This window comes from Desmodus rotundus, chromosome 5 (assembly GCF_022682495.2).
Source record: "Desmodus rotundus isolate HL8 chromosome 5, HLdesRot8A.1, whole genome shotgun sequence".
Taxonomy (NCBI): Eukaryota; Metazoa; Chordata; class Mammalia; order Chiroptera; family Phyllostomidae; genus Desmodus; species Desmodus rotundus.
The window spans coordinates 40,267,410-40,280,496 of NC_071391.1; the positions used below are offsets into that span (position 1 = coordinate 40,267,410).

A 13,087-nucleotide genomic window follows, 5' to 3' on the forward strand; every position below is an offset into this window, starting at 1 on the left:
TCCTAAGCCTCTCCTCATTTTTCCAAGTTCTTGTTTCTTCATTCTTTTCTGTTTGGATGTTTGTTTCTTCCTTCTGGTCCACACCATTGATTTGAGTCCCAGTTTCTTTCTCATCACTATTGGTTCCCTGTGCATTTTCCTTTGTTTCTCCTAGCATAGGCTTCATTTTTTCATCTGTTTTTCGAATAGATTCAACCAAGTCTGTGAGCATATTGATAACCAGTGCTTTGAACTGTGCATCCGATAGGCTGGCTATCTCTTCGTCGCTTAGTTGTATTTTTTCTGGAGCTTTGAAGTGTTCTGTCATTTGGGCCATTTTTTTTTTTTTTTGTCTTGGCGCGTCTGTTACTTTAAGGGGCGGAGCCTTAGGTGTTCACCAGGGCGGGGTAACGCTGGTCGCTGAGCTGTGACGCTGTACGAGGGGGAGGGGCCGAGTGGGAGCAATGGCGCCCGCCTCACTCTCCTCCGGATTTCAATCCTTCACTCTGCTACCCACAATCAAACTGGGCCACTCTGGTGCTGGTTCCCGAGTAAGTGGGCCTGTGCACACTCTAGGCCCCTGTGGGTCTCTCCAACAACCTCTTCTGTGAGGCTGGGAGTCTCTCCTGCTGCCGCCCCAACCCCCAGGGGCGCTTTCAATCAGAGGTTTCAGGCTTTATTTCCTGGAGCTGGAGCCCTGGGTTACGCGGTCTGCTCCCCGCCGTTCGTCAGGTTTATCTGTGGGCAAATTTGGTGCCGCGGGGTGCTACCCGCTGCTCTGCCTGCCCCACTCTCCGCCACTCTGAGTCCGGCCCTCTTGGTTTATCTGCGCAGATGTGGGGCCGCAGGGTCTGCTAGTGCTCGGACTGTCTGCGCCATTTGTCCCACACTCCGCCAGTCTCAGTCCCGCCACAGCCACGCGAGTCCTCTCCACCCCGGTGCCCGTCTCCGCCCCTCCTACCAGTCTGGATGAATGGTTATTTTCTATTTTCTTGGTGTTGGTCCCCCTTGCTGTTCGATTCTCTGTCAGTTCTGGTTGTGCGAGGAGGCGCAGTGTGTCTACCTACGCCGCCATCTTGGTTCTCCCCAGTTGTCTTTTTATTTTGTCGATGACTTCCTTTGCTATGCAAAAACTTTTTAGTTTGATGTAGTCCCATTTGTTTATTTTTTTCTTTTGTTTCCCTTGCCTGGGGAGATATATCCAATAAAAAATTGCTACAAGCAATGTCCAAGATTTTGCTGCCCATATTTTCTTCCAGGATTTTTATGGCTTCAGGTCTAACATTTAAGTCTTTGATTTATTTTGAATTTTTTCTTATGTGTGGTGTGAGAAGGTGATCTAATTTCATTTTCCACATGTATCTGTCCAATTTTCCAAACACCATGTATTGAAGAAACTATCTTTAACCCATTGTATGTGCTTGCTTTCTCTGTTGAATATTAATTGACTATCATTATTTTTTCAAATACGTTTTCAATTTCTTACTCTTTCGCTTCTCCTTCTGGCACCCCTATGATGCAAATGTTGGTGTACTTGAAGATGTCCCTGAGGCTCCTGAGCCTATCCTCATTTCTTTGGACTCTTTTTCTTCTTGCCATTCTGATGGAATGTTTTTTTCTTCCTTATGTTCCAAACCATTGATTTTATTCTCGTCTACATCCCCTCCCCTGTTGGTTCCCCATAAATTTTTCTTTATTTCACTTAGTGTAACCTACATTTCTGCCTGGGCCTTTTTTATGCTGTTGAAGTACCCAGTGAGTTCCTTGAGCATCCTAATAACCAGTGTTTTGCACTCTGCATCTGATAGCTTGCTTATCTCCATTTTGTTTGGTCCTTTTCCTAGAGTTTTGTTTTGTTCTTTCATTTGGGTCATGTTTCTTTGTCTTCTCATTTTGGCAGCCACCCTGTGTTTGTTTCTGTGTATTAGGCAGAGCTGCTATATCTCTCTGTCTTAGTAGTGTGGCCCATCTGGATGAATGTGGCTTCTTTAATTCTTTGGTTGTCAAACTTCCATACAGCTAGATTTTCTGAGGATTCTGGGTGATATTTGTTTTATAGTCTAGTTGTAATTTTTGCTGTGGTTGTGTGAGGAGGCAAGCTCTGTTTACCTATACCTCCATCTGGACTGGAAGTCTGTATGCCATTTTTTATTTCCTTCTTCATCTCACCCCTGCTTCCTGGGGTGAGCATTCATATGCAGGTATGTACGTATTCATGTGTGTATGTAAAATATCATTATGGTTCTGAGAGTCAAAGTTATACAAAAGCTCAGAGAGGAGTTACTCCTTCCTCCTATTCTTATTACCCTGTTCCCACATCTCCTTCTCTCCACCCCTTTTCCCACACACTGTGGGTCACCATCTCTGCAGTTTCTGGTAGCCTTCCTATGTTCTTTTATACAGATAGGCAGCTAAATGTGCATTTTATTTTAATTACTTTAATGTTATAATTTGCATCCTATAAAATCCACCAATTCTAAGTAAGTGTACCATCAAAGATTTGGGATAAATTAGCTGAGTTTTGCAACCATTCCATGATATAGCTTTCAGACATTTTCCTCCTCTCAGTCAGATCCCGCATGTCATGTGCCGTTAATTTTTGTTCCCAGCCCCAACTCTAGGCAACCACTAATCTGTTTTCTGTCTCTGTAGATTTGCCTTTTTCTGGACATTTTATGTAAATAGAATCAAACAATACATGGGGCCTTTTGCATTTGTCTCTGTCACATAGCATAATGTTTCTGAGGTTCATCTGTGTTGAAGACTTGTTGGCATTTCATTCCTTTTAATTGTTGACTAGGATTCCGCTGTGTGGGTATACGTATTTTGTACGGATGGATATACATTCAGCAGTGGATGGATATTTGGGTTACCTCTGCTTGGGGGCTATTATAAATAATGTTGCTGTGAATATTCACCTGCAAGTCATTGTGTGGACATAATTTTACATTTCTCTGGGGTATATACCTAGGAGTAGAGTTTCTGGGTTATACGGTAAATTTATGTTCAACCTTTTTAAGGAACTGCCATATTGTTTTCCAAAGGGGTTGTGCTATCTTACATCGTCATCGGCAATGTGTGAGGGTTCCTGCCTCTCCGTATCCCTGCCATTGCCTGTCATTGTCTGTCTTTTAATTCTAACTTTTCTAGTGAGTGTGAAATGGTATCTCATTGTGGTTTTAATTTGAATTACCCTAATAATTAATGATTTTGAGCATCTTTTCATGTGTGTATTAGTCATTCACATGTCTTTGTTGGTAAAATTTCTATTCAAATCTTTGCCCATTCTAAAATTGAGTTGTTTGTTTTATTACTGAGTTATAAGAGTTCTTTGTAAGTGCTTTATAAGACATGGGATTTGCAAGTATTTTCTACCAATTTGTGGCCTGTCTTCATTTTCTTAATGATGTCTTTTGAAGTGCAAAAGTTTTTAATTTTGATAAAGTCCAGTTTATAAATTTTTAAATGTATGGATTTTGTGTTTGGTGTTGTATCTAAGAAACCTTTACCTAACCCAAGGTATCATTTTCTCATAAAAACTTTATATAATTTTTCTTAAAAGCTTTATAGTTTTAGCTTTTACATTTAGGTCTCTGATCCATTCTGAGTGGATTTTTATATATTGTGTGAGGTAAGGGCCTAAATTAATCTTTTTGCATATGGATATCTGATAGTCGCAGCACCATTTGTTGAAAAGACTATCATTTCTCCCGACAAATTGTCTCAGCACTTTTGTCTAACATCAAGTGAGCATAAATGTAAGTGTTTATTTCTGGACTCTCAGTTCAGTTCAGCTGATCGCTGTGTCTCTCTTTATGCCCTCACTACAATACACAGTCTTGGTAACTGTAACTATACAGTAAGTGAAAGTCCTCCAGTTTTCCTTTTTCAAAATTGTTTTGGTTCTTCTGAGTCTTTGCATTTTCATATAAATTTTAGGGTAATATTATCAAGGTCTGCAAAAAATAAAGCATGTTGGAATTTCTCATGTATGTTTTTTTCTATCCTCTTATTTTTTACACAAAGGTAACATACTATAGATATTCTTGCATTTTTCTTTTATTTAATAATACATCCTAGAAATCACTCCAAATCAGTTCATAGGGATCTTATTCATTGTTTTTTTAACAGTGGCATAGAACTTCATTGAGTAAATGCACCATAATTCTTCAAAACTCTGCAGTGTATGGGCATTTATGTTGTGTTCAGTATTTTGTAATTACCGATGCTACTGTGAATGATCTTTTGTACATTTATTTTCCGGTTGTCGGAGATGTGTCTTCAGGGTAGATAGATTCCTAGAAGTCGATGGCTGGTTAAAAGGTAAATGTATATTTCTTCACAGTAAAGAAATAGCATCTGTCTGGTTTACTTCTCTTTTATTTCTCAGACATTGATGAATGTGAAAACGAACTCAGAGGAGGCTGTGTCCATGACTGTTTGAATATTCCAGGCAATTACCGCTGCACTTGTTTTGACGGCTTCATGTTGGCTCATGACGGACATAATTGTCTTGGTAAGGAAAACGGTTGGGAATGGCAATTCTCCTCTACCCTCTGGCACCCCACCCTGTTTTTCCTTTGATGAAATACTCGTTAAAACAAAAAAGGGGATCAGACACTTGCGTTTTCTAGCCCCCTAGAAATCACACTCTCTGACGGAAAGCCAGGCAAAGGGTTTTAGTTTTTGTTGTGATCATTCATAATATAAACCCTCCATTAGTCCAAGGAGGTGGGCGAGCTTTGTCATTACTACTTATTGACTTACTAGTATTGTCTTGTCACCTTTAAGATCTTTGACTTTGTGATAAAAGAGTCTGGACTTACAACCGTTTCTTCAATGCTGTAAGTATCTCTATTCTGGAATCTGGTAAAACTGCTTTGTCCTGAAGACTCCAAGTGTGTGCTTGAATTTCATCCAGGTAGATTCCCCCTCTTTTTCTTTTTCTTTTTTTTTTTTTGACATAGAGAGAAGTTGAAACAGCCCCTTTCCATCAACATCCTCCTAGTATTCCATTAAAGAGAAGCATCTGGTGGAGTTTGAGCCCCGAGTTAGGGACTGCAAAGAGCGGTGTTTACCTGGGTTTCTTATGCCAGGAATAAAACAGAACTTAGAAATGGCAAGCAATTGGATAGGGGTGAGTGTTGGATAGTCTTAGAGGATGCAGTACACCTGGCAGGCAGGTATTGGTGGCCTGTTTGCAATTTAAGGCTGGTGTCATCAATTGTATGGAGGACATCATGGGGGACAGATGGCATCAGATTCTGTGGACACTGATGACCCTCCATAGGGCTGACTCACTGATGTCCCCTTGGTTGACCAAGGGGCAACTTCAGCCAGGCCCTGACTCTGGGCCCCCTCACAGTGCAGTGGCAAGAGCCACTTGATCAAATACTGTCAGATCAGCGTCAAAGTCACAGATAAGTATGGGCAGAGCATGTGTTTATTGTGAAACATTTTCCTGTGGGACTCACTCCTCATATGACCTTCATCTACTTCAGTGTCAGCTGGAACCTCATCCTGATGTAAGCTCTGCCCCTTCCTGTCTAAGAGGTCAGGCTTTGGGTCAGACCACTGGCTCGATTGAGGGCCAGAGGCTCACTAAGCCCTTTCCAGGCTTTCTAGGCCATTGTCCCACAAAAAGGTCCATTAGGGCGGCAGTCCTGAGAGCAGCAACCCACTGAGATGAATGAAAAACTCAAAAACAGGAAAGCACTTTTAGTGTTTAATTTGTTGGGAAGCATACAGTGTGTTTGTGTGGTTTTTTGGAGATTTGGGGGGTTTTTTTGTTGTTGATTTTGGTTTTATTTTTACCATTTTCTGGGGGGAATCTCATTTTTCCCTTTGATTTGCCAGCAGTGGCAGTCCAAGGGTTGGTCTCCGGCGGCAGACCCCGCCATCACAGTTGTGCTCAAGCCTGTACCTGGAGAGGTGTGAGCTTCCAGAGAACGAGAAGCCACACCGGCCAGGAGTTAAGGACCGGAGCCAATGTTGGGTGGGGTGGTTCTGAGTATAGGCCTGCGCAGAATCCTGAGGCCCGGAGCCTTCCTTGCCTGTCCGCCAACCCATATTTCAGCAGACTCTCTCCATTTCCGTCCTTGGGGTCTCTTTGTGGGTTTGGTAGCAAGGATCTTCCTTGCAGAAAGACCCAGAGCATCTGCTTACTGTATCCGAACAGGCTAAATATTCTTTTTAAAAAAAGGCCTGAGAAAATAAAGTGGTACATTAAGAAGAGCAGGACTAGCATACACAGAGACTTCTCTGCCAGTTAGACTTGAAAGGGCTGAAGCATTTTGTGAGCAGAAAGAGAAGCTCAGAGCCAGGACTTCTCAGGAGTGGCAGTTTCCTGTGTTCTCTGGGAAGAGCCCTCACCTCTCCTCGGCCCCATAACCGCACATTAGCCACAGATGTATTAGCCAGAATCTACGAAGTACAAACACCACTTAGCCCTGGCACTAACCCCAGAGTCCTCCAACATCGGACTGCCTGGGAGTCTGAAAAACGAAACGCAGCTCTTCCACGCTGCTCACCTCACCTGAATTCAGTTTCTATTTGCTGAGTGTCTGGAAGCAGGGCATAGCTCTTCGGCTTTGTGGCAGCGGTTCTCCACACTGGCTGCACATTGAAAGCACTTAGGAAGTTTAAAACAACACCGTGGCCAAGGTCGCCTCCAAGACTTCTTCTGTTAGTGTCTCAGGAGGCGGGTCCAGGCCGCAGGGTTCTAAACGGCATCCAGGGTTGTAAAGTACTGTTTTACAGTCTGGAGGAAGTCACCAACCTAGTGATATACATGTGTGCATGTGAACGCACACACTTTGCATTAATTCAGTCAGAGTGCATTGCCTAAGTTAGTGACACATTTCTAATTGCCTTGGAGACAAGGAATAGTGCTTAAACGTGGGGTGGGGTGTGGCAGCTCAGAGGAGAGCACACCTTTACCCAAAAGCAATCCAGGACTTAGTGTTCAGGGAGGCAGATCTCTCCGGGGCACCGTGAGCCCTCACCGAGGAACACCTAGGCCAGGTGTGTCCCGGCGTGGCTCATCCTCTGGAATGTGCTCCCTTCACCCTTTGGAACACAGAAGGGCAAGTTTGTTAGGCTTCAGGGGATGGCTCGAGTCCCATCAGTTTAGAAAGGCATCTGCTCGGTAGTGTGGGAAGACCAATGATTGTAAGATCTGAAGCTTGAAACCAGATAACAGATATTTAAATGGGAATTTGCTTGTTACGGATGTGCCCAGGAGCTAGTGATAGGCACATGGGAAATCAGGCTGGAGAAAATAAATTGCTTTTGTATCAGCCTTCTCCTTGAGCCTCTGTCATGCCTGAGACTTTTCTGGAAGTTGCCTCCTCTCCGCCCGCTCATGCATTGAACAGTTCAGGTGCAGCTGCACGTTCTGGTGAAGAAACAGGTTCCGGTAAATGAAACACGAACTTTGGGCCTCAAGGAGTTTGCAGTCTGGTGGAGATGGACAAGTAAAAGACTCTGAGGGGTCAGAAAGTACAAATTGAAAAAAAACAATTTTGGGAATGCAGGGCCGGAAGCGTATGGATGGACCCACATGCATGTGACTCAGTGGAAGGAAAGCCCCCTAACCTCACCCTGGGGACGTGGCACTGGGCGAGGCATCTCTCCCTCCCTGTGTTTCTGATGGCCCCTTCTCTGGGGCTCCAGCTGTCTCCTCTACCTCCGCCTGCCCCTGGTAGTTTCCCAAATTCTACCTCTGGTGCCCCTTTTCTGCTCCCCTCTCCCGTTCCCACACTCCTGCCTTTGGCATTCGCAGGTAGCTCGCCTAGGTCAGGCCACCACAAGTAAGTGGTTTTCAGGGCTGTCTTTACAACTCCAGGGGGAGGCTTCCCACCGCCTGCAGGACCGAGGCCTGAGCGCCAGCATCGTACACTGTCACCTCCCTACCGGGGCGGGGCCAACCACAACTCCACCCCCACCTCTATACCCAGTGCTGCTCTTGCTCATGTTTCTTGGCCACCCCACCGCAGGCCCACGTGCTTCCCCATCCTGCAGGCACCTGTCCACAGTCCTCTTTTATTTCCTCCTTCCTAGGCATCCCCACTGCCAGGCCCAGGTCCGGTCACCCACTAGTACCAGGCATGGCAATTTCAGACACTTGTATGAAGCTGGACTCCCAGGCTTTCGATTCTTCCCTCCCTTCTGTCCTTCCCTCAGCCGCTGCCTTGTTCTTCCCAACACAAGGATCTGACCATGTCACCCCTGCTCCAAGTGCCTCCCAAATGAAGTAGGACCTTCTCTGCTTGTTACTCAAGGTTCTCTGCAGTGTGACTCCAAATCGATCTTCCCAGCTGTCTCCTGTAACTTCCCTGCTTGTACCCAGGCTACAGCCCAGGGAAACAACCCCCTGTTATTTGAACAGACTCCGTGCTCCCCAGCCTTCCCGCCAGTGCTCATACTCCTCCTTCTGCCTAGAAGCCCTCCTCCTGATTTGTGACTGAAGGAATCCCGCAGGGCCCATCCTTCACCAGCTTTTCCATAGTACCCATCCTGACACCCCACAACCACATGTGACCTCCCTTTCCTTTGTGCCACCTCTTACCATATCTCATAATTACTTGTACATTTGTCTCTTTCCCTCTCCTGAAGGGCATGCTCTTAGAACGAGGGAATTTGGTCTTGCTCCTCTGTTTTACTGCCTCCCCGAGCACAAGCTCTGTGCTTTGGAAAGAGAGGGTGTTCAGTCAATATTTACTGAACTGATTGATTATCCTGTCTGCATGGGGAAGGCCTTTTTTAAGTGAGCCCCAGACCCATGAGGGTCAGTTAATCATCTGGGGTCCCACTGGCTTCAATTCTTGGAGCTTCTGTAATTCAGGGACTGGAAAAGGAAGCTTATCTCTGCTTAGCAGGCGTCCCTGAGCTGTGGGGCTGGGTGGGGTATTGAAACAGCCACACGAGCAAAGGCTAAGCCTTCCCCTCTCCAGATGTGGACGAGTGCCTGGAGAACAACGGCGGCTGCCAGCATACCTGTGTCAACATCCTGGGGAGCTACAAGTGCCACTGCAAGGAGGGGTTTTTCCTGAGTGACAATCAGCACACGTGCATTCACCGCTCAGAAGGTACCTCTGCTCTGCTGTGGGCTGGCGTGGGGGTCGGGGGGAGGTGCCCCCCTCTGAGGGTCCCCCACCGTCAGTGACCATAGAAGGGAAGGATGGCCTATAGAAAGTAGGCCAGACTCTGCTAGTGGGGGACTGTGGATGAGTTGTTTCAGCTTTGCTGCCTTCACCTGGCTCACCTGGCAAAATAAGTGGCTGAGCTCTGAGATCTCTTCAAACTCTCACATTCTCTGATTCTAATCTTTCAATAGAGTACATTTCAAACATGACTAGATATCCCAGGAGAAATGGACAGTCTGCCAAGTTTTTCAAAATTGTGCTGCAAACCACAGCACCAAGCTTGAGCCTGCTTCTTGCTCAGGGTGGGTGGGGAAGGGCTGGAGCCTCCTGTGGAGACTTCCAGAGCTTTGCTCTGTCATCACCCCCAGCTAGATCTGGCCTTCCCTGTATTTTGCATTTCTGGACTCTTAAGCCTCTGAGGCTCCAGCAGGCAGGGGACCCCTCCCCAGGCTAGGGCTCTCTGTCACCACTTCCCATTCCTCCCTAAATTTGCAGACAACTATTCTCTGTTGGTGGCCTTCTTTTTCTTCTCTCTTCTTTGAGTGTATACCTTTTTTTTATTCCTCTGTTAGTTCAGTGGACTCTCAGGAGGGGGAGGCATTGAGTACATGTGCCAGTCGCCACTTTTCACCGAATGACATGCTTTTAATTCTTCTATGCTCTTTTGTAAGCCAAATAATCACATTTTGGTGGCTGCATTTCTTCTCCCAGGGTTGCCTGTGCCTGTTTTCAAGTGAAGTGCCCGAAATATTAGACTATTAAGTCCTTTTGGTATGTGCTACTTATCCATTTTTATAACTTAAGAACGAGGCCATTTTAAGCTCTTCTATTATTTAATCACAGATTTATGGGTTTATTATTTTAATTGTGGTTACAGTGCCTTTTCAAGGGTTTCTTTGTGGAAGGTGATTTTTTGCCTCATTCCCTAAGAATGATGGCTCCTTCCCTGTATCTGACTGGAAACCCGGTTTGGGCACTGAGAATGGTCAGAGAAAACCCCGGGCCGAGGGCTCGATGGCTCCCACCAGCCCGGCCTGCTCATGGCCGCGTTCGAGCTGGGCGTTTGCACCCTGGCTCTAATCCAGCAGGACTCTGTCTCCTGCGGGCGTGTTAGAGTAACAGTTGCATTTCCTTTCCCTGCCGCTCTGTCTGGACTCTTGGGTGAGCTCTGCTTCCCGTCGGAGGCAGAATGAAGAGGCCAGCAGCTCTAGTGATCTGATCCCAGGGCATCTCCCCTTCGGTTGCTCAAAGCTGCTTCCTGAGAAGTCACTCTGGCTTTCTTTCCTGGTGGCAGGCAGGGAGTGGGGGGCCTGTAGGTCAAGCCATTACCTGAACCCCCCCAGTGTGGAGCCCGCCCACTCACAAAGCCATACTCATCCCTTAGCCTTGCACTTCCAGAGCGGTGGCCCCCTTTTCCCCTCCAGCAAGCCCCCTAGACCGCTTAAAGACACAGGCTCCTTGTAACAGAAGTAAATACAAAGGCAGTTCCCTTCCACACTCTGTGTTTTCTGATTTTCTACAAATCAGACATTCTTGGAACCCCCGAAGAGTATTTAAAATGAACGTATTTGTCTGGAGCTAAAACCAAAGTCCAAGAATTTGCATTGTGGTCTGGAAGCGCTCGCTGTGATTTTCTGTTGGGTTTGAGGCTGACAGCCTGGCCAGTGCGTGTGGGCGAGAGCCAGCAGATCTCTGCCCTCTGGACCGACACCCCGCCCATCGGCCTCCACCTCTCACAACAGAAAAGCCCCAAACCCCGAGCTCCGCTAGGATTCCCCCCGCCATGCACATGAAACCCTTAGAAACTGTATTGAAATAGACTTTAAAACCTACAGTTGATATTCCAAAAAAATGGTTAAAAGAAGGTAACACTGCACGCTAGTATTTTCTAGTGTAGCTGTCGTTTTGAATAATTGGTTGCTAACTGTTCTTCAACGTAGGGGATCCTAATAGCTGATTCGGAGGGACAGCTCCAACCACTGATATATATATATATATATTTTAATTCTGAGAGACCCCAAAGCTCTCACGGAGAGACCGTGTGTTTTCACCCATGTAATGGGGGTAGGCTGGAGAGAGACATCCGCCCGCCTGCCTTTGTCCCTATTCACGGGCGCTCAGGCTCTCAAAGTGAGCATTCCCCTTTTGTTTTGTCTGCTCTGAGAATATTTTAGGGGTTTGTCCTGCTGCCCTCTCAGCGCAGTGGGGAAGGCGTCAGGTCGTGAGGAAGGGGCTGTGCCCCCAGCGGGGCCCGTCCCGCCCTTTCGTGCGCCGCTTCTCACCCTGTTGGCAAGGCATATTTTTATTTGGTTCCTAGAAGTATTTTTCATTGAGACCCTGAGCCTGGGGACCACCCGAATGGGCATTTCTAACATTTTTGAGCGGTTTCCTTCCTGGCAAAATAACATCCCTGAACACCATGGCCAGGCCTCCCAGTTTGGACCAGATGCATCTGCCCCCCCACCCCACCCCATCAGCAGTGGCCTTGTTTGAGTCACTGTACCCTGAAAGTCTTCCTGTCACCTCTTGAAACACCCTCAGCACCTCCAGAGCCATTCGAAGCTCCACTGTCTCCCAGTAAATTTGGGTCTAGCTGGCTCCAATGTGACATCAGTGGCAATTTTTTGTGTATCTCCACAGCATCTGACACACGGTTCATACAAACTGTTTCCTGCTCTGAGGCAGCAAAGGTCACTTTGCGAAAGTGTTAACAGAACTTGTGAAGAGAGTGAAAAAGAAGAAGAAGCAGCAGCTGACCTGTTTGGGGAGTGCACTTTGCATGTGTTACTGCCGCCTTTTCTTGGGCGCTGTCACGCGCACCCCTGGTGCTCCTGGCACTTGTCATTTTTTTCTTAATTTGTTTTTTACCCTCTCCCGAGGACATTTGTTTTTTATGGCTTTTAGAGAGAAAGGGACGGGGAGAGAGAGAGAATCACCGATGTGAGAGAGAAACATCGATCAGTTGCCTCTTGTACATGCCCCAACCATGGATCGAACCCGCAACCTGCTCATGCGCCCTGACTGGGAATCAAACCCACGACCTTTCGGCCTACCAGACAGTGCTCCAACCAACTGAGCCACACCAGCCAGGGCCTTGCGCCTGTTGTTTCAAATGCTCTGCTGACCTAAGGACAAATGTAATGCTCGCTGTGCCTTCTCAGGAGGACAGGACACTGCTTCCAGAAGCACCTCCTGTGCTGTCTCAGCACCAGGAGAAAGTAACGTCTTCAGAAATCACCAGCCAGAGCAGAGAGGTTTCCACTCATCCAGTGCCAGCCTCTTTCTGTATTAATGGACAGCAGCCCTTGGCGTGGGCGAATGAGTCCCAGCACCTTCAGCAACTGAGGGCCAGAGTTCAAACAGCTCGTAACTGTCAGATAAAAACCAAGATAGTTTTAAGAGAGTATGGGACGTATTAGCTGTTGTGCTATCTTTTGAAATGGGAATGACATCTGTTTGTATGAAAACAGTTTTCCCAGTTCAGCGTAGATCAATGGGTCTGTGGTAGAATGGTGGAGAGGGGACTTTTGACCTCCATAGAACCAAGGAGCTAAGGTTTCAGGGGCACAGTACAGAACAGTGTGGGACCCTAGAGAAGCTGAACGAAAACACCGGTACTTAGGTTTAAACGGTGTTACTTCCAATATGAGAAAGTGGAAAGTGAGTAGGGAGCCAATGAGAACAGAATCCCTACTTTCAAAGATGTCTTAGAGCTGCATTGCACACAACTGAAGCAGCATCGCATTAGTAATGCACTGCCAACTGAGCGGATGTTTTGAGAATACTCTTGGGTGTGGTAATAGTTCCTTAGGAGTGCTGGCAGGCGACAAGGTCTCAGTGGGTTTCGAGATGAGGCACAATGCTGGCAAGCTACACGGACGTATACTTTGCTACGGCCCCGTCATTTCTATATATGTTAAACCATCCAGGAAAGTAACCACCTCTCCCCCTTCCCACCACTG

The 13,087-nt window shown here is 46.6% G+C and overlaps 1 protein-coding gene across 3 annotated transcripts in view; it reads left to right on the forward strand.

Moving 5' to 3' along the window:
• Positions 1-13,087, forward strand: part of SCUBE2 (signal peptide, CUB domain and EGF like domain containing 2) — a 71,804-nt gene that overhangs the window by 8,178 nt on the left and 50,539 nt on the right. For all 3 annotated transcript variants that reach the window (XM_053925472.2, XM_053925473.2, XM_053925474.2), the window contains exons 3-4: positions 4,370-4,495; positions 8,934-9,068. In XM_053925472.2, coding sequence (XP_053781447.1) covers positions 4,370-4,495; positions 8,934-9,068 — 261 coding nt within the window. The remainder of the gene's footprint in view (positions 1-4,369; positions 4,496-8,933; positions 9,069-13,087) is intronic.